This window comes from Pelophylax lessonae (assembly GCF_965119305.1).
Source record: "Pelophylax lessonae genome assembly, chromosome: 6".
Taxonomy (NCBI): Eukaryota; Metazoa; Chordata; class Amphibia; order Anura; family Ranidae; genus Pelophylax; species Pelophylax lessonae.
The window spans coordinates 252,601,513-252,621,395 of NC_138773.1; the positions used below are offsets into that span (position 1 = coordinate 252,601,513).

The window sequence follows — 19,883 nt, forward strand, 5'->3', positions numbered from 1 at the left end:
ACCTTATACGCACCCTCGAAATGCAGAAAGGAAAGCTTTCATAAATAATGGTTGTATTAGCTGGACTTCCTCCTCTAAATAGACATGAATTGTTTTAAAACAATTTACGGAATGCTCCACCGCAACATGAGATGCTTTTGTTAAGAGAAAACACAACTGGATCCACCTTTCAAGAGAAATCTCACCAAATGGATTAAAGGCCAACAAGCCGGAAGGGGGAGAAAACAGCCTATGATGGAGCTTTCCATCTTTTTACAGGTCTTCTGTACACAGCTGGCACATGGAACATGAAAGAGGAACATGAGAGTTCCTGCTCATGTGACTGGCTCACTGATTTTCATAGAAGGCTGCACTAAGAAACAAGTCAAGTTTTAGACATCCTCTGCAACAAAAATGAAATTTTTGGTGAGATACTCCAAAAGGATTAATGGCTTTGGAAGGAATGCTGATATTGCAACTTTCTTCTTTAGAACACAAAAAGTGGATCAGCTGGTTAATAATGAAAAAAAAAAATAATAATTCCGTTCAGAATCAGTATCCATAGCCCAACAGCTTTTACTTTCAGAGCAGGATCAGGTAGGAATCTGCATCACAGTTTGTTAAAAACTTTGCAATGAACATTTATTACTTATTACTTACAAAGGGGTGTTTTTTTTCAACAAAAAATGGAGTTCGTCTTTAACATAGGAGTAATATCAGTAGGCCGTGACTCCTCGGGGGTAAAATCCTCCAAAGACCTTAGCTACAAGGTTAGAAGGCCATAATTAAATTAAATATACTGAATCTACTGGAGAAGGAATCAGAGTGTACTTATGGCCTCTGTCATCAGAGTCCACAAATAACTGGGTAATTTGAGTCAAAGTCCAGCATGATTGTGATAAAAATTTCAGAAGGGCAGAGGACCCAATTACAGCAGGCAGAGCAAAAAAGGACTTAAAGATGGGAGAGACCAACAGCAGAGGACAACATGACTCCAGGTTGCAGACATTGGCAGCATCATTGACCTGGAAAGCACTCTGCAGCTAACTAAACCAAAACTAAATCTAGAAAGTGTCCCATGTGGAATTCTGTGCCTAAAGGTCACTTTCCAGGATTGCCCCACAATGTATAGTCAAGCGGGGTCTGAATGTGGTATGGCCTAAAAGCCAGGCTTGGGACAACTGGATGCTGGATAACTGTAAATCAGAATGGAAACCTCCAGCAGTGGTATATAGTTTATAGAAAAAAAAAAATTTGCATAAGTATAGCACTGATTACTGTAGTAATGTCACTGGTAACCCCAAAAGTGTCTAAAAAAATGTCAGTCAAGGGTCCGATCTGTCCTCCGCAATGTCGCAGTCCCACAAAAAAAAAAAACGCAGATCGCCGCCATTACTCATTAAAAAAAAACAAAACACCAAAAATGACAAAAATCTTTCCCTTAGTTAGTAAACGCAATAACTTTAAACCAATGCAATTTTTTTTACCAAACATATGCATAAAACAAATTGGCCTAAAATGTTAACAAATTTTGATTTTTACATTTTTTTGGGGAATTTGATATAAAAAAATGTGAAAAATATTGTTATCTTTGCAAAGCTCTGTTTGTGGGGAAAAAAAGGACATTAAATTGGTTTAGGTACAGCGTCGCACGACCGCGCAATTGTCTATTAAAACCACGCAGTGACGAATCGCAAAATAGGCCCTGGTCAGGAAGGGGGTAAAATCTTCCGGGGCTTAAGTGGTTAAGATAAGCTTATTATGGGATGTATATGTGGATTGGCTGCTGTGTATATGTGTATGGGGATTGTGTACACTGTATGGGAGTGTAAAACTCTGTTTTCATTGAATTGTGATGGTCAGGGACTGTTTTCAACAGAAACGGAAACTGTATAAAAGTCTGTTTCTTGTTCAATAAAGTGGAGTTCTATTTCACCCTCAACCTAGAGTCCTGTCTCTCATTAGGGGAACCTGCTACAAGGGATTGCTATGCTCTTCATACTTTTCTTGGATAATCACTAAGCTCTTGTAAGAGCTTGTGTAAGAGCTTTTTTCTGCTTCACTCTCTGGGGAAAGAGGGTCACCCATGGGAACTTGGAGCCTTGTCGTAGGTCCAGGGTGGGTAGGAGACGGTGAGACCCCAACCGAACTGCGGCGGTTCGTGGGGACTGAGGTGGTTATGGTGTCTGGTGGAGCACTTGGAGCCCTCGGTGAGCACTAGGAGCATCCGTCAACGGAGGTACCCAGTCGGGGTGCCGGTTGATCAGGTACAGTCCAATTCTCCTATAGACAGCAGTAAATCCTGAAGCTTTAGGACTTACTGGAGTTGATTTACTAAAGGCAAATAGACTGTGCACTTTGAAAATTGCAGTTGCACTCTGCTTAGTAAATAAGCAGAAACTCTGCTGACTTCCATCATCTGAAAGCAAAAAATGGGATTTTTGGCTTACCGTAAAATCCACTTCTCTGATGTTCATAGATGGACACAGATCTTCATAACCGTTGGGTTATACTGCCCCCTACAGGTGTAGGACACTAGATGGAAAAAAAGTCTGGTTACACCTATGGGCAGTCCCCAGGGGGTATACTCCCTCTCCCTGCTATAGGCACTCAGTTTAGTTACAAGCAGTGCCAGAAGAATTACAACTCCACAGAGGGGTGGGTGCTGTGTCTGTCAATGAACATCAGAGAAATGGATTTTACAGTGAGTCAAAAATCCCATTTTCTCTTTCGTTCATTGATGGACACAGCTTCAGATCTTCATAACCGTTGGGACATCCCAATGCAGTGTTAAACATGAGGGGTGGGAACAGCAAAAAAATTCCCAAGGCTAAACAGTAACCAACCGGGCAACAGGAGCTTAACCAAAACAACTTGAGCCCACCTGAAAAAAACAATACACCCTCAATGAGGATCAGGTCCTCTCAACAGCAGTCTGCAAAACCTTGCGGCCGAATGAAGCATCCGCAGATGCCATCACATCCACTTTATAAAAATTTTTGAAAGTGTGCACTAACAACCATGTGGCCGCCGTGAAAATTTGCGTCACTGACGCCTGATGACGGAAAGCCCAGGAGGCACTAAGAGCCCAAGTAGAGTGCGCCTTAACAGGGAAAGGAGGAACCTGACCCTTGATGGAATAGGCCTGAATCACTGCCAGATCCATCTGGAAATGGTCATAGAGAAAGCGGACAAATCTTTACGAGGCACATCCGTGAGCACAAAGAGTCTGACTTCCTGAAAGACTCTGTTGCTGCCAGGTACACCCTAATTGCCCGGACCACATCCAAGGCATGCAAGCAATTTCCTTCGGATGTTTAGGCCTGGGACACAGGTTAGGCAACACGTCTTCATTCAAATGGAAATCAGAAACAACCTTGTGAAGGAACGACGGAGAACCACCTTCTCATCTCTGTGAACCACCAGGTAAGAAACAACAGGATAACGCCACCAGTTCGGACACCCTGCACGCAGAGGTGATAGCCACCAGAAAGCCCATCTTCTGGTACAGCGTAAACAGAGGAATCTCCCAAAGGTTCTCAAAGGGAGGCTTCTAGAGGACCGAAAGCACCAAACTGAGGTCCCAAGGTGGCAACAAAGCCCGCACTGGAGGAACCAAATGTCGGATACCCTGAAGAAGAAAGGTAAGCACCAGGGAGTGTATGGCCAAAGGTCGTTGGAAAAAGGCCGCAAAAGCCAACACCTGGCCCTTGCTGGTACTCAAGGCCAATTTCTGTTCAACCCCCCATTGAAGGAAGGTCAAGATCCGAGCCACGAGAAGGAGCAAAGATGAACTCCAAGAGACTCACACCACGCAATGTACGTCTTCCACGTATGATGGTATATCCTCATAGAAGTAGATTTCCTAGCTTTTAGCAGTGTAGGAATCTCCAACTCAGATAAACCTCTATCCTTCAGCACCTGGCGTTTAACAGCCAAGCCGTCAAACCAGCGACTGTAAAGCAGGATAGAAGATCGGTCCTTGGGACAGCAGATCCTCCCTGGGAAAAAACTTTCAAGGAACGTCAGCGACCAGCCGCACCAGATCGGCGTACCAAGCCTGGCGAGGGCACTCCGGAGCCACTAAGAGAACTGGAAACACTTCTGCCTCGATCCTGCGTAGGAGTCTTGGCAGAAGCTTAAGAGAGAAAGCGTAAATCAGACTATGCTGACCCCACGGGGCCACCAGCGAGTCTGTGGCATCCGCCGGAGGATCTCGTGACCGAGCACAAACCTCTACACCTTTCTGTTGAGCCGGGATCCACCTCGGGGGTGCGCCACCAGAGACACAACTGATGAAACACCTCCGGATGAAGGGACCACTCCCCTTGGTCCAACGCCTGCCGACTGAGGTAATCCCCCTGCCAGTTTTCCACCATGGGAATGTGTATAGTGGAGAGGGCTGGAACTAACCATTCTGCCCACCTTAGAATGCCGGCTACCTCCAGAGCTGCCAGGACACTTCTTATGTCCCCTTGGTGATAGGCATAAGCCACGACCATGGCACTGTCTGATTGAATGTGCACTGGACAACCCTGTAGACGATCCCGTCCAATGGTCCAGACACAGTCTAATCGCTTGGAGTTCCAAGACAGTGATCGGCAGTCTGGATTCCTCCAGCGTCCAGATCCCCTGAGAAGAATGCTTGCTGAGGAGGCCTTCCCCAGCTATACAGGCTGGCATCCATGGTGACTTCTGTCCAATACTAGGGGAGGAAGGATTTGCCCAGCCGAAGCGCCGGAGAACAAAGTCACCATATCAGGGACTCCTTCGTTCCCCGATTCAGCCAGATCTGATTGTCCAGAGACTGTGGAGTCTTGTCCCATTTGGTCAAAATCTCCCTTTGCAGGGACCTCAAATGGATCTTTGCAAACGGAACCGCCTCAAAGGTAGACACCATCAGGCCCAGCGACGGCATGCAAGTCTGGAGCGAAGACCATATGTTGGACAGCAGGAGACGAATTGCAGTCTGCAATTGTCCAGAGGAAGGAGCACTCTGGCTAAGGCAGAGTCCAGTCAGGCCCAGATAGTCCAGCTTTTCGGACGGAACCAGAGCAGATTTCTAAAAATCCAGAATCCAGCTGAACTCCCGCAGAGTTCGTATTGTGATCTCCAGGTTTTCCACCAGAGCAGAAGGAGACTCCGCTCACAGAAGGAGATCCTCCAAGTAGCCCAGCACCACAATCCCGTTGGTGTAGCAAAGTTAGCAACGTGGCCAACACGTTTGTGAAGACCCGAGGAGCAGAGGCGTGACCAAAGGGTAACGCCACAAACTGATAATGCTCCTCTCCCACGGCAAAGCGGAGGAAGCGCTGGTGACTGGCACATACTGGACGGTGAAGAGAAGCAACTTTGATGTCGATAGAGGCGATGAAATCCCCTTGACGCAGGGATGCCACCACCATACGAAAAGACTCCATTCTGAACTTGTGCACCTTCACAAAGAAGTTCAGTGCCTTGAGGTCCAGGATTGGATGCACTTTGCCTTCCTTTGGGGGAACTGTAAACGGGTGTGAATAAAAACCCTGAAAACGTTCCGAAGTTGGAACCAGGACAATCACCCCTTGATGTAAGAGGTCTTGTACAGCCCCAAACAGACCCTGTAAGCGGTCCGGGGATAGGCGCAAGTTGGCCGGAAAAAACCTTGACGGGGGACAAGAGCGAAACTCGATCTCGTAGCCGGACCAAATGTTTTTTTGGACCCACTTGTCTTGCACCAGGGAAGTCCACGGGTCCCGAAACCTGATACGGGCGAGAGCACACCTTTATGCTGAAGGAGCCTTGTCCGTGGGTCTGGAGAGGCCTGCTCTCCGCTTGCCAGACCAGGTTCGTTTGGATCCCCCAGAGGAGGCCCTGAAAGGCTTCGAGCCCTTGTCAGTTGACCCTGAGGGACAAAAAAAAAAACTTATGAGCCGAAAAGGAAGGCCCACAACTAAGACAAGCTTCCTTACCCTTGGTAGCCTGTAGAAGAAAGTTACTCTTCCCCCCTGTGAGACCTTTTATGTCATCCAGGGTAGCTCGAAACAGGATATCTCCTTGAAAGGGAAGATTAGTCAAGGCCTTTTTAGAAGACTGGTCCGCAGACCAGCATTTGAGCCAAAAGACAAGCTGAAGGACCACTGCCAAAACAGAGACCCAAGCCACTAGGATCCAAAGCGGCATCACAGATAAACTGCAGTCCCTGGACCAGCTGGTTCGCCAGCTGAGCAAAGGCAGGGGGGAGGTGTTCTCCCTTCAGGTCACGGTGTAAAAGCTTAGCCCACTCAGTCAGAGTTTGCGACACCAGGGCAATGGTGAATACCGGCCTCAGTGCTGAACCAGCCAGTGTACACATTGCAGACCACAGTCTCCGCCTTCCTGTCAGCTGGATCCTAAAAGGCCAAGGACCCTTCAACGTGAATCATGGTTGCTTTGTTCAATCTGGGAACCGGAGGAACAGTCCACCTCTTAAGATGGGACTTCTCATAGGGATAACGCCTAGTAAAGCTCTTAGGGACCCCATGGGGATGCTTTGGTCATCCCCACTCTTTAGCGACAATTCTGTCAAAATAGGCAGGGAAAGGAAACACCTTTGCCTCTCTGGATGGCTTGTGAGTGCCAAAGGGAACCTACGCCTCCGTCCCAGCTGCATCCTCCATTTTCAAGGTCTCACGCACAGATACAATCAGTGCTTTCACCAGCGCCTTTTTGTGCGCAATTGTAGACATGGAGGAATCATCCTCACTATCAGAGGATTCCAGGCGCGTAGTTGCAGACCCAGCAGGGTGACCCACGTCGAAGGCGACCAAATTAGATTCAGGATCTGATGAGACAGATGAGGCAGGAGAAGGCTGGGGGGTGCTTTTTGCTAGCACATTGCCTGAAGACCACCTCCACCCGGGACACAAAGGACGCCAGGACCGCCGTCAGTGCATCAATGGATGGTTGGGACCCGGAGGGCCCCGCAGCCTCAGAGAGGGGATCAGGTGGGGAGATGCGCTCCAAAGACTCCATGAGTCTTCAGGGGGACTCCACAAAAATTGTAACACACTGCAAGGGACAACCCCCGCCACGCTGGCAGCACCACTCGGATGCAAGGCACAAGCACCAAGCGATCCTCAGCAGAGAGGGAGAGAACCCCACAAGACTCACGACCCAGCAGAAACAGGCATCTGCAGCAATCAGGATAATCTGCACTCCACGCGCAGCGATCGGGAAGTGAAAGGGCTCCCACCACCGAAATCACCACCCACAGGGCTCCACTGTCAATAGCCAACCACTGCAAAATGGCCACCGGATTACACAAACATGGCCACTGTGTAAAGAAACACACACGCTACAAAACAAATGGCGGCACCACAAGGCTTACAGGGACCCAGGAGGGAATCCAGGCAGGGTGAGGGCCCTGGCAGAAGACCCCACCAGGTACAACCCCCCCCCCCCCCCCCACACACACACAGTCGATCGTCCGGTTGCAGGCACCTCCAGGCCCCCACTGCCAGCACAGTGCCCTGTCCCCACCCCAGGAGGTGGATAAGACCATCCAAACAGCCCCAACATATGTGAAGGGGGTAGGATGGGTGATAGAAGACAAAGGGGGGGTGCCTGACAAGAAGGAGGGGGAACCCATGGTCTGCCTGTCCCAGAGAGGTGCCCACATCCACCCCAAAACCCTCCAGGGGGAGATGGGAGGATGGCTACACACCATACCAGGAACCAGGTGGGCACCGCTCTAGGCAGAACCCCTCTCCATCGAAATGGGGGGCTGTCGGCCAGGAGGAATGCTGCGACTCGGGCTGAAACCCTGACGTATGCGACCTCACGATGTGTTTAGCTCGCAGGCCAGCTCCCGTCCAGTGGAGCTATGTCGCGGCCAACCTAGTGCGGAGCTGGGGTCTGCGCGTGCTCGCTGACCAGACTGGGATGACCACTGGATCTAGATTATCTAGCCAGTCGCCCAGTCCAGCAGTTGATTGTCGGTCTCACAGGAAAAATCCAGAAGAAAAACATTTATCTAAAAAGAAAAAATTGCCAGGATCAGAGATCCCAGCAAGTAACTAGGTCTTTACTCCTGACTAGGTAGAAAAAAAAGTACCTATAGCAGGGAGAATGAGTTTACCTCCTGGGACTGCCCATAGGCATAGCCAGACGTTTTTCTGCCTAGTGTTCTACTCCTGTATGGGGCAGTATAACCCAACGGTTCTTAAGATTTTAGACCGTCAAAAAACGAAAGAGAAAACTGTATTTTTGTCTTACCGTAAAATACTTTTCTCGGATGTTCATTGACGGACGCAGCTCCATATCTTCTTTGACCCTTGAGTTTTGCTGCTCTGCATAGGAGTAAGACTAGGTGGAAACAAAACTTGACTGCGCCCTTAGGGCAGTCCTAGGGGGTATACTTCCCACTTCCTGTTATAGGACTTCAGTTTGTAGCAAGCAGTTTCAGAAGAATACATAACCCAACTCCACAGAGCGGTGGGTGCTAAGTCCGTCAATGAACATCAGAGAAAAGGATTTTACGGTAAGACAAAAATCCAGTTTTCTATTTGTTCATTGACGGACACAGCTCCATATCTTCTTTGACCCTTGGGACGTCCCAAAGCAGTGTCAACATGAGGGGTGGGAAAAAACACCAAGGCACATAATTCCCAAAAAGGGCTACACATAGCCAACCAGGTAAATCAGGAGATCAACCAGAAACAACTGGAGCTCACCAACCAGAACACACCCTCAAGAGACAGGAGCCTCTGCAACAGCAGCCTGCAAAACTTTGCGGCCGAACAAGTACATCCACCTTGTAAAGCTTGGTGAATTTATGCAAAGATGACCATGTGGCCGCCTTGCAAACCTGAGCCACTGACGCCTGATGACGAAAGGCCCAGGAGGCACTAAGCGCCCTTGTAGAATGCGCCTCAACAGGGAAAGGAGGAGCCTGACCCTTAATGAAATAGGCCTGCACCACCGTCTGACTGATCCATCTGGAATTGGTTGCAGCAGACACGGTCTGCCCCTTACTTGATCCATCAATAAGGACAAACAACGAATTTGATTTTTGAATCAACTCAGTCGCCCCCAGGTACACCCTGATTGCCCATACTATATCTAGGGAATGCAAAGCAATTTCTTTAGGATGTGTCGGCTTAGGGCACAAGGAAGGCAACACAATGTCTTCATTCAAGTAAAAACCAGAGACGACCTTAGGAAGGAACGACTGATAGGAACGTAGCACCACTTTGTCCCTGTGAACCACCAGGTAAGGTGAACGACAGGACAACACAGCCAGTTCCGACACCCTGCATGCAGAAGTAAAAGCTACCAAAAAGGCTACCTTCTGTGACAGAGTAAGCAGAGGAAGTTCACAAATATTTTCAAAAGGTGGTTTTTGAAGAACCGACAGTACCAGAATGAGGTCCGACGGAGGTATCAGAGACCTTAACCGGAGGAGCCAAGTGGTGAACCCCCCCCAGACGAAAGTGTGAACCAAAGAATTTGCAGCCAACGGCTGTTGAAAAAAAACTGCCAAGGCAGAAATCTGGCCCTTGATGGTGCCCAGAGCCAAACATTTATCTACACTTTGTAGAAACTCCTTTAAGAGTAAGAATCAAGTCTGAAAACCCTCTATCCTTCAGTACCTGGCTTTCAATAGCCAGGCCCTTAAAACCAGCGACCGTAAAGCAGGATGGAAGATCTGCCCTTAAGACAAAAGATCTTCTCTGAGAGGGAGTCTCCAAGGAACATTGGCTACCAGCCTCACAAGTCCTGCGTACCAAGACCCGCGAGGCCAGTCTGGAGCCACCAGAATGACTTGAATCCCTCCTGCCTCTATTCAGCGCAGAAGCCTCGGCAGAAGCTGTAGTGGAGGAAAAGCATAAATCAGACGATACTGACCCCAAGGGGCCACCAGAGCGTTGGCGACGTCGGCCAAAGGATCCCGAGATCTTGCAACAAACCTCTGAACCTTGTTGAGACGAGAGGCCAACAGGTCCCCATCCGGAGTCCCCCACCGGAGAGACAGTTGTTGAAACACTTCCAGATGAAGAGACCATTTGCCCGGACTCAGGGCCTGCCAAATTTCCACCCCTGGAATGTGCATAGCAGAGAGGGCTGGAACATATTCTGCCCACCTTAGCATGCCGGCTACTTTGCTGGCCGCTAGGGCACTTTTGGTGCCCCCTTGATGATTGATATATGCCACCACTGTGGCATTGTCCAACTGAATTCTTACCAGACACCCCTGCAGACGATCCGTCCACAGGAACAGGGCAAAGCCTGATCACCCGAATCTCTAGGATATTGATCGGCAGACCGGACCCCTCCAGAGTCCAAACCCCTTGAGCCAAATCCGTGCTCAGGACCCCTCCCCACTCGGACAGCCTGGCGTCCCTGGTAAACCTCTGTTCAGTACAGTACAGGGGGAGAAAGGACTTCCCTTATCGAAGCGCCAGGGTACAGAGCCACCAAAGCAAGGACCCCCTCCCACCCCGGTTTAACAGGATCAGATTGGCCAGGGATTGAGGATTCTTGTCCCATTTGGCAAGAATTTCCTTCTGCAGAGGCCTGGTATGGAAGTGAGCAAACGGAACTGCTTCGAAGGTGGAGACCATGAAACCCAGTACTTGCATGCAAATCCTAAGAGACGACCAACAGGTGGACAGCAGGAAACAAATCGCATGCTGCAACTTCAGCAGTTTCGCTTCCGAAAGAAGCACCCTAGCTGAGGCTGGATCCAAAGTCAAGCCCAAGGTTGGTGGATGGATTTAGAGCCGATTTCTGAAAATTCAGCATCCAGCCGAACTCTTGCACTCTGTGATGTCTAAATTGTCTTTTAAGACAGACGGAGACTTTGCTCGCAGAAGATCATCCAGGTATCCTAGTACCGTGATCCCCCTCTGCCTGAGCAAGGCTAACACCGGGGCCAACACTTTTGTTAACACCCGAGGAGCGGGGGCGAGACCAAAGAGTAACGCCACAAATTAATAATGTTCCTCTCCCACGAAAACGAAGAAAACGCTGATGCCCTTCATATATGAAGGTAAGCATCCCTGATATCAAGAGAGGCCAGAAAATCCCCTTGATGAAGGGATGCCACCACTGTGTGAATGGACTCCATCCAAAATTTCTGAGCCTGCACAAAGCAATTCAGGGCCTTGAGATCCAAGATCGGATGGACCTTGCCTTCCTTCCTGGGAACAGTAAATAGATTTGAAAAAAATCCCTGAAAACTTTCTAACTCCGGAACAATTACTCCCTGTGCTAGCAGATCCTGCACTGCCCCGTAAAGACCCTGCAACCGATCCGGGGACAGGCGCAAATTGGAAGGAAAGAACCTTGCCGGAGGCAAAGACCAAAACTCGATCTTGGAACCGGACCGAATGAACTCATGGATCCATTTGTCTTGAATAAGAGAGGTCCAGGGGTTTGGAAAGAAGCAAAGTCGTCCACCCACCCCAGATATGTGTGAGGGGGGCCCCTCCAGGAAGAGAAGGGCTTGTCTGCGGAACTAGTGGAACCCGCTTTTGACTTACCAGCCCAGGGCCTCTTGGAACCCCCAGTGAAGTGATGGGTGGACTTTTGGCCCTTGTCCTGTGATCCCGCAGGGCGAAAGGGCCGTTTGTGAGCTGAGAAGAAAGGACCACCTTTACGACGTGGCTTTTTGCTCTTGGCAACCTGTGCAAGCAGAGTACTCTTACCTCCCATGAGACCCTTATTGATCTCTTCCATAGAAGCACCAAACAAATGGTCTCCTGCAAATGGAAGGTCAGTCAGTAGTTTTTTGGAAGCCTGGTCAGCCGACCAGTACTTCAACCCTATCATGTGGCGAAGGGTCACCGCAGTCACAGATACTCTTGCAAGCCAAAAGGGGCCGCATCCAAAGATGCATCACAGATATACTGTAGCCCCTGTATCAATTGATCTGCCAGCTCAGGAGGATGTTGACCCCTTTCCAGATCCTGGCGAAGGAGCTTCGTCCATTCCCTTAAGTACTGGGAAACCAAGGTGATAGCAAACACCGGCCTCAAAATTGAACCCACCACGGTAAAGAGATATCGGACCAGAGCCTCAGCTCTCTTGTAAGGGTCCCTAAAAGACAGGGAATTCTCCATTTGAAGAAGTGTGGCCTTATTAAATCTGGAGACCTGAGAGTCCACCGCTGGCGGAACCATCAGCTTCTTTAAAAGAGACTCCCCAAAGGGATACCTCTTAGTAAAATGCGACAATCTTGTCAAAATAGGCAGGAAAGGGGAACACCTTAGTCACCTTGGATGGCCTACGGGGGCCAAATTGCACCGCTGAAGCAGCAGCTGTGTCCTCCAATTTTAAAGTTTCCCGCACTGATACAATCAGTGCCTCCACAATCACCTTTTCATGTGCGGCCATAGTGGAAGTGGATTTATCCTCACTAATCAGAGCATTTAGGGTGCATGGATGCAGACCCAGTGAGTTCACTCTCGTCTGCGGCGGCCAAATCCACCTTTAGACCCTGAGGAGGCAGAGGATACAGATGAAGGCGGGGGGCGCTTCCTCTTGCCAGGCCGCTTTTGCAAGGCCATATTAACTTTTGACACAAGTGACTACAGGACCGCCATCATGGCCACCAGGGCAGACTGAGACCCAGAGGGTCCCGAAGCAGTGGGTCAGGTGGTGATACCTGCTCCAGGGACTCCATGGTTGATTCGGAGGCTGTCCTTAACCACCCACCGACCGCAAGTGGAAGGCTGGCTTGGCTGCGCGAAACGACATAGGGGTACATCGGTGCCGGGGGGGGGGGGGGGGGAGCACTGGTCAGGGATCCCCACTAGGCAGCGGGGATGCAGATCCACGGGACCGTCGACTGCGATTGCTGACGGGCACCCACGATCGCTCGCCGCTGAGAGAGAAGGACTGTTGGCTGTTGTAAACACAGCTGACCGTTGTTCTCTCTGAAATGATCACAGAGCGCCTGTGATCCTTCTATATAGGATCACAAGTCTCTCTGATCATTTCACAAGTCGCTCCCCCCACAGTTAGAAAACATTGCCCTAGGCTCACAATTAACCCTTTAATCACCCCTAGGTTAGCCCCCTTCCCTGCCAGTGTCATTATTACAGTAACAGTGCATATTTTTAGCACTGATTACTGTAGCAATGTCACTGGTCCCCTCAAAAGTGTCAAAAATGTCAGTTAGGGGTCCGACCTGTCTGCCGCAATGTCGCAGTCCCACTAAAAAGAGAAGATCGCCGCTATTACTAGTAAAAAAATAAAAATAAATAAAAATGACAAAAATCTTTCCCCTAGTTTGTAAACACGATAACGTTTGTGCAAACCAATCAAAATATGCTTATTGCGATTTTTTTTTACAAAAAATATGAATAAAAATTGGCCTAAAAGGATGAAAAATTTTGATTTTTAATTTTTTGGGGGGAATGTTATATAGCAGAAAGTGAAAAATATTTATTTTTTTTTCCCAGAATTGTCGCTCTTTTTGTGTTTATAGAGCAAAAAATAAAAATCGCAAAGGTGATCAAACACCACCAAAAGAAAGCTATATTTGTGGGGGAAAAAAAAAAGGCCAAAAATGTTATTTCAGTACAGTGTCGCACAACCACGCAATTTTCTGTTAAAGTAACAGTGCCGAATTGCAAAAAAATGGTCTGGTCATTAAGGGGGCAAATCCTTCCAGTCCAGAACCATTCATGTGTGGGGTTGCTTCTCAGCCAAGGGAGTGGGATTACTCACAATTTTGCCTAAGGCCCCAGCCATCAATAAGGAATAGTACAAAAACATCCTTCGAAAGAAACTTCTCCCAACCATCCAAAAACAGTTTGGTGACAAACATTGCCTTTTCCAGCATGGTAGTGCACCTTGCCATAAGGCAAAAATGATAACCAAGTGGCTTGGGGAACAAAACATCTAAATTTTGGGTCCATGGCCAGGAAACTCCCCAGACCTTAATCCCATTTAGAACTTGTAGTCAGTCCTCAAGAGGCAGGTCAACAAACAAACAAACACACACACACACACACACCACAGATTCTGACAAACTCCAAGCATTGATTATGCAAGAATAGTCTGCCATCAGTCAGGATGTGGCCCAAAATTTGATTGACAGCATGGCAGGGAGAATTACAGAGGTCTTGAAAAAGAAGGGTCACAACTGCAAATATGGAGACTTTGCATAAACTTAATCTAATTGTCAATAAAAGCTTTTGGAACAGGAATTTATTTTTATTTATTTCAGGTTCTTATATAGCGCTGTCAATTTACGCAGTGCTTTAGGAATTCTTAAGGTTCTCACATCCACATTGATGAGATATCCCTTCTCTGAGCTCTTGTTACGGTCCAAAGAAATGTAATCTCCTTCCTGTCTTCCATCTTATTTTTCCTCCTTACAATAGTAAAAGCAATAAAAAAAAAGTTCTGAAATATCAAATCTGTCCTGCAAAAATGCTGTGTGGAGCTCCCATGATAGCTGGTCATGTGACCACATCGGGCAGCTCAGAGGTTCTGATTTGCTGGCTCTGCTTGGACACAAGTCCTCTAACTAAAGGACATGATCAATGTTAAGCAATTTAGTCATGTGACCAGCTACCATAAAAAAAACTATATTTAACAATGATTTTATGATTAGTATTGAAAAAGACTGGGAGGGAAGGTGCATCAGTGTAAACCTAAAAAGGAGAATTATAATGTATAATAGCAGTGCTCTATGCAACTTTAGAACTATGCAACATTCTTCTTAAACTAAATTGTACAGTGGTTTGACGATTAATCTAACATTTTTATCTTGCTGTGTAATAGCTGTTCTTCAGATGAGCTGAGAAAAGTTTATGTGAAGGCATAACAAAATCACTTAAAACCTTCACAGAACCCTGTTTTTACTGCAGAAACATTTAAGGGTTTTCTCATATCAGTTTCTGCAAAATTAACATTTGTCAGTTATGATGGCTGTGCCCTGACAGTAATCTGACAGCTCTGGATTACATGCTACATTTAATCCATCACAATAAACCCAGGCAATTTTGACATGAAGAAAATAGAAGTTTCTCACTTGTTGGCAAACACATTTAATGCTTCTCTCTTTGCTTAAAATTTACAGCACATTCTGAGCATGTGTTTCCACTTAAACAAGTCCGTTTCCATCTCCCCGGGCCACATCCTACTCGTTTAATGGTCCAAAACATGTTGTCTGGCATGAGAAAGCAGCTTACATCGGGAGGACTTGCATTAATACAAATCAGAAGGGAAGTAGCATGAAGCTTTTCAGTCATTCTTAAACTATATGAATGATGTCAGTAGGTCCAATAGAGAAAGAGAAAAAAAAAGATTTTCTTTTTTTTTTTTTTAAATTGATGAAGAGCTCAATCAGCGTATGCTTGCAGATGCATGTGGTTTAAATAGGAGCAATGAAATCATTATGCTAACTAGTATTTGCGGGAGTAGGGAAGTATGCATCCAGATGATTAACATAAAGCATTTGCTTTTGTACCTGGCAGTGAAACACATATTCTGGGGTTGTCTTCTTGTATTTCATGTTCCACACGAGTGCCACGCCATCTGGCTCGTGAGGGGCATCCTCGTTGTTGTTGTAGGATGCTACAAGCAGTTCGGGGTACTAGACAGGTGGAAAACAGAGGACCACAATGAAAAAAACATATCCACAAGAACTCAACCGCAGCTTAAACATATCAGGTATTTTTTAAAATAAGGAAAGTAAACTATAAAATCAAACCAGGTAACTTTTACCAATTATGCTTTAATACAGCAATAGACGATGTGCAAAATAACCCATAGTAATTATTCTAAATTCATCTTTCATTGTTAGAACTTAAATACACTAAAACATGATAGGTTGATATGCACTACAACGACTCATCAGTACACTTTCTCCTAAGGTATTAAAAGAGGAAGTAAACCCTCCTCTGCAACTCTCCTATAGGTAAGCCTCATCATAGGCTTACCTATAGGTACTGTAAATATCTCCTGAACATGTACCGTTTAGGAGATACATTCAGGTCCATAAATATTGGTACATCGACACAATTCTAATCTTTTTGGCTTTATACACCACCACAATGGATTTGAAATGAAACAAACAAGATGTGCTTTAACTGCAGACTTTCAGTTTTAATTTGAGGGTATTTACATCCAAATCAGGTGAACGGTGTAGGAATTACAACAGTTTGTATATGTGCCTCCCACTTTTTAAGGGACCAAAAGTAATGGGACAATTTGCTGCTCAGCTGTTCCATGGCTAGGTGTGTGTTATTCCCTCATTATCCCATTTACAAGGAGCAGATAAAAGGTCCAGAGTTCATTTCAAGTGTGCTATTTGCATTTGGAATCTGTTGCTGTCAACTCTCAATATGAGATCCAAAGAGATGTCACTATCAGTGAAGCAAACCAATATTAGGCTGAAAAAAACAAAACAAACCCATCAAACCCAAAAACATGAGGTGTGGCCAAATCAACTGTTTGGAACATCCTTAAAAAGAAAGAACGCACCGGTGAGCTCAGCAACATCAATAGACCCGGAAGACCACGGAAAAAACAACTGTGGTGGATGACCGAAGAATTCTTTCCCTGGTGAAGAAAACACCCTTCACAACAGTTGGCCAGATCAAGAACACTCTCCAGGAGGTAGGTGTATGTGTGTCAAAGTCAACAATCAAGAGAAGACTTCACCAGAGTGAATACAGAGGGTTCACCACAAGATGTAAACCATTGGTGAGCCTCAAAAACAGGAAGGCCAGATTAGAGTTTGCCAAACATCATCTAAAAAAGCCTTCACAGTTCTGGAACAACATCCTATGGACAGATGAGACCAAGATCAACTTGTACCAGAGTGATGGGAAGAGAAGAGTATGGAGAAGGAAAGGAACTGCTCATGATCCAAAGCATACCACCTCATCAGTGAAGCATGGTGGTGGTAGTGTCATGGCGTGGGCATGTATGGCTGCCAATGGAACTGGTTCTCTTGTATTTATTGATGATGTGACTGCTGACAAAAGCAGCAGGATGAATTCTGAAGTGTTTCGGGCAATATTATCTATTAATATTCAGCCAAATGCTTCAGAACTCATTGGACGGCGCTTCACAGTATAGGTGGACAATGACCTGAAGCATACTGCGAAAGCAACCAAAGAGTTTTTTAAGGGAAAGAAGTGGAATGTTTTGCAATTGCCAAGTCAATCACCTGACCTGAATCCGATTGAGCATGCATTTCACTTGCTGAAGACAGAACTGAAGGGAAAATGCCCCAAGAACAAGCAGGAACTGAAGACAGTTGTAGTAGAGGCCTGGCAGAGCAACACCAGGGATGAAACCCAGCGTCTGGTGATGTCTATGCGTTCCAGACTTCAGGCTGTAATTGACTGCAAAGGATTTGCAGCCAAGTATTAAAAAGTGAAAGTTTGATTTATGGTTAATCTGTCCCATTACTTTTGGTCCCTTAAAAAGTCGGAGGCACATATACAAACTGTTGTAATTCCTACACCGGTCACCTGACTTGGATATAAATACCCTCAAATTAAAGCTGAAAGTCTGCAGTTAAAGCACGTCTTGTTTGTTTCATTTCAAATTAATTGTGGTGGTGTATAGAGCCGAAAATATTAAAATTGTGTTGATGTCCCAATATTTATGGACCTGACTGTATTTACCTTACATGCAGCCAGTGACATCACTGGCGCATGCGCTCTGAAGGAACGGCCGCTGGTGCCGTTCCTTCAGAGCCCCGTGCCGTGACCGTCGGCTCCCGCGCGTGTGCGCGGGAGTGACATCATCGCGGCTCCGGCCAATCAGATGGGGGGATGCCGCGATCCCGGAAGATGGGCGACTGAACATGTCGCCCATTATACAGGTAAGCGGGCGGCACGGTGGGGGCTCATTCTAAGGTAAGTATTTCATAATGAGCTAGTATGCGATGCATACTAGCTCATTATGTGTTTCTCTTTCAGGTTGAAAAAAAACAAAAAAAAACTTGTAATGGGTTTACAACCTCTTTAATTAAGCAAAGCTGTTCAAAAGCAACAAAGTGGAGGAAGTATTCAATGAATGGTGGGAACTAAGAATTTTTGCTTCTTCACACTCCGCCATGACATGCTGAGAAGCAGAAAGGCTGGTTCAAATGGTACAAGCATGTATCATAAAAACGTTTTTGCAACACCAGTTATGTTCTGGTACCTTACTTTTGTTTCCAATAAATGCTGATAATACTGAATTTGATTGATCCCAGTGGTGCAAAGGCTTAGTTTGCTCTGCATGTGCATTCCTCATGGTATATTAAATGGTATTTGGCTTTGGAAAAAATAGTATGACACATTCACATTGAATGAATCTATGCTATTTAAATGCAATACACCTCCAATTTCCTTAGAAATGATTTTTATATATCAATTGTGTTAACTTTGTTAACGTTTTCCAGCAGAGTTGTTAAACCTGCAGACACTTTATCATACTCTGGCTGCTCTTAGTCCTGCCATGGAACCCTACACCATTCCCTTAAAGCAGAACTTTATGAAAAAATGGATTTTTATAAGATCTTACCGTAAAATCCTTTTCTCTTAAGCTCATTGACAGACGTAGTCCTCGTTGATTCAACACACTCGGGTTATGCTGCCCTCTACAGGAGTAGGACTAGACAGGAAAGAAAACACTCTGGCCACACCTTAGGGGCAGTCCCAGAGGTTATATCCTCTCTCTCTCTGCTACAGCAAATCAGTTATGTCACAAAGCAGTGTTTAGAGAATTTAACCCAACCCAACTCAAAAACAGAGGGGCGGGTACTACGTCTGTCAATGAGCTTAAGAGAAAAGGATTTTACTGTAAGATCTTACAAAAATCCATTTTTCTCTGTCGCTCATTGACAGACGTAGTCCTCATTGATTCAACACACTCGGGACGTCCCAAAGCAGTTCCACAAATGAGGGGTGGGAAAATGGAAATTAAATCCAATCTAGAAGGCCCAACCGGTGCCAACTCAATGCTCATCAATCAAAGATGAGACTCAACAGAAAATTCCAACAGAAAAAAACCCTCGAGGTAGACCACCGGTCTCCTCAAATTGCGGCCTGCAAAACCTTGCGGCCAAATGAGGCATCCGCCGATGCCATCACATCAATCTTATAAAATTTTGTAAAGGTATGTACCGACGACCAGGTGGCCGCCTTACATACCTGGACCACTGACGCCTGATGGCGGAAGGCCCAGGAAGTACTGAGCGCTCGAGTGGAGTGCGCCCTAACAGGGAACGGAGGACTCCGACCCTTAATAGAATAAGCCTGTACCACCATCTGTCTAATCCATTTGGAGATAGTCGCGGCAGATGCAGGCAACCCCTTTCTGGGGCCATCCGTGATCACAAAAAGTGAATCCGTCTTACGGAACGATTCCGTAGCTTTCAGGTATACCCTGATTGCCCGAACCACATCCAAGGAATGCAACGCATGTTCCCGATGATGATTGGGCTGAGGACACAAGGAAGGTAGTACAATATCTTCATTCAGATGAAAGTCTGAAACCACCTTTGGAAGAAAGGATGGCTTAGGATGAAGAACTACCTTATCCCTATGAATCACTAAGTATGGGGACTGGCATGACAATGCAGCCAGTTCTGACACCCTGCGTGCAGAAGTGATAGCCACTAAGAAGGCTACCTTCTGGGATAAAGTCAGCAAGGGAATCTCCCTGATGTTTTCAAAGGGAGGTTTCTGCAGAACCGACAAAACCAAATTAAGATCCCAAGGCGGTAAGGGCGCGCGGACTGGTGGAGCCAGGTGCCGCACCCCTTGGATGAAATTCCGCACCAAGGATTTTGCAGCCAAAGGCTTCTGAAAGAAGATTGCTAATGCTGAAACCTGACCCTTGATGGTGCTCAAGGCTAGTTTCTGCTCAACCCCCTTTTGCAGAAAGGCCAATATTCGGGTCACCGAATAGGTACGTGGAGGAAT

The 19,883-nt window shown here is 46.6% G+C and overlaps 1 protein-coding gene across 1 annotated transcript in view; it reads right to left on the reverse strand.

Moving 5' to 3' along the window:
* The window catches only part of DYNC1I2 (dynein cytoplasmic 1 intermediate chain 2), a 225,430-nt gene that overhangs the window by 24,491 nt on the left and 181,056 nt on the right, over window positions 1–19,883 (reverse strand). Inside the window, exon 11 of the mRNA XM_082260314.1 lies at window positions 15,425–15,550. Within this exon, the coding sequence (XP_082116440.1) occupies window positions 15,425–15,550 (126 nt within the window). The remainder of the gene's footprint in view (window positions 1–15,424; window positions 15,551–19,883) is intronic.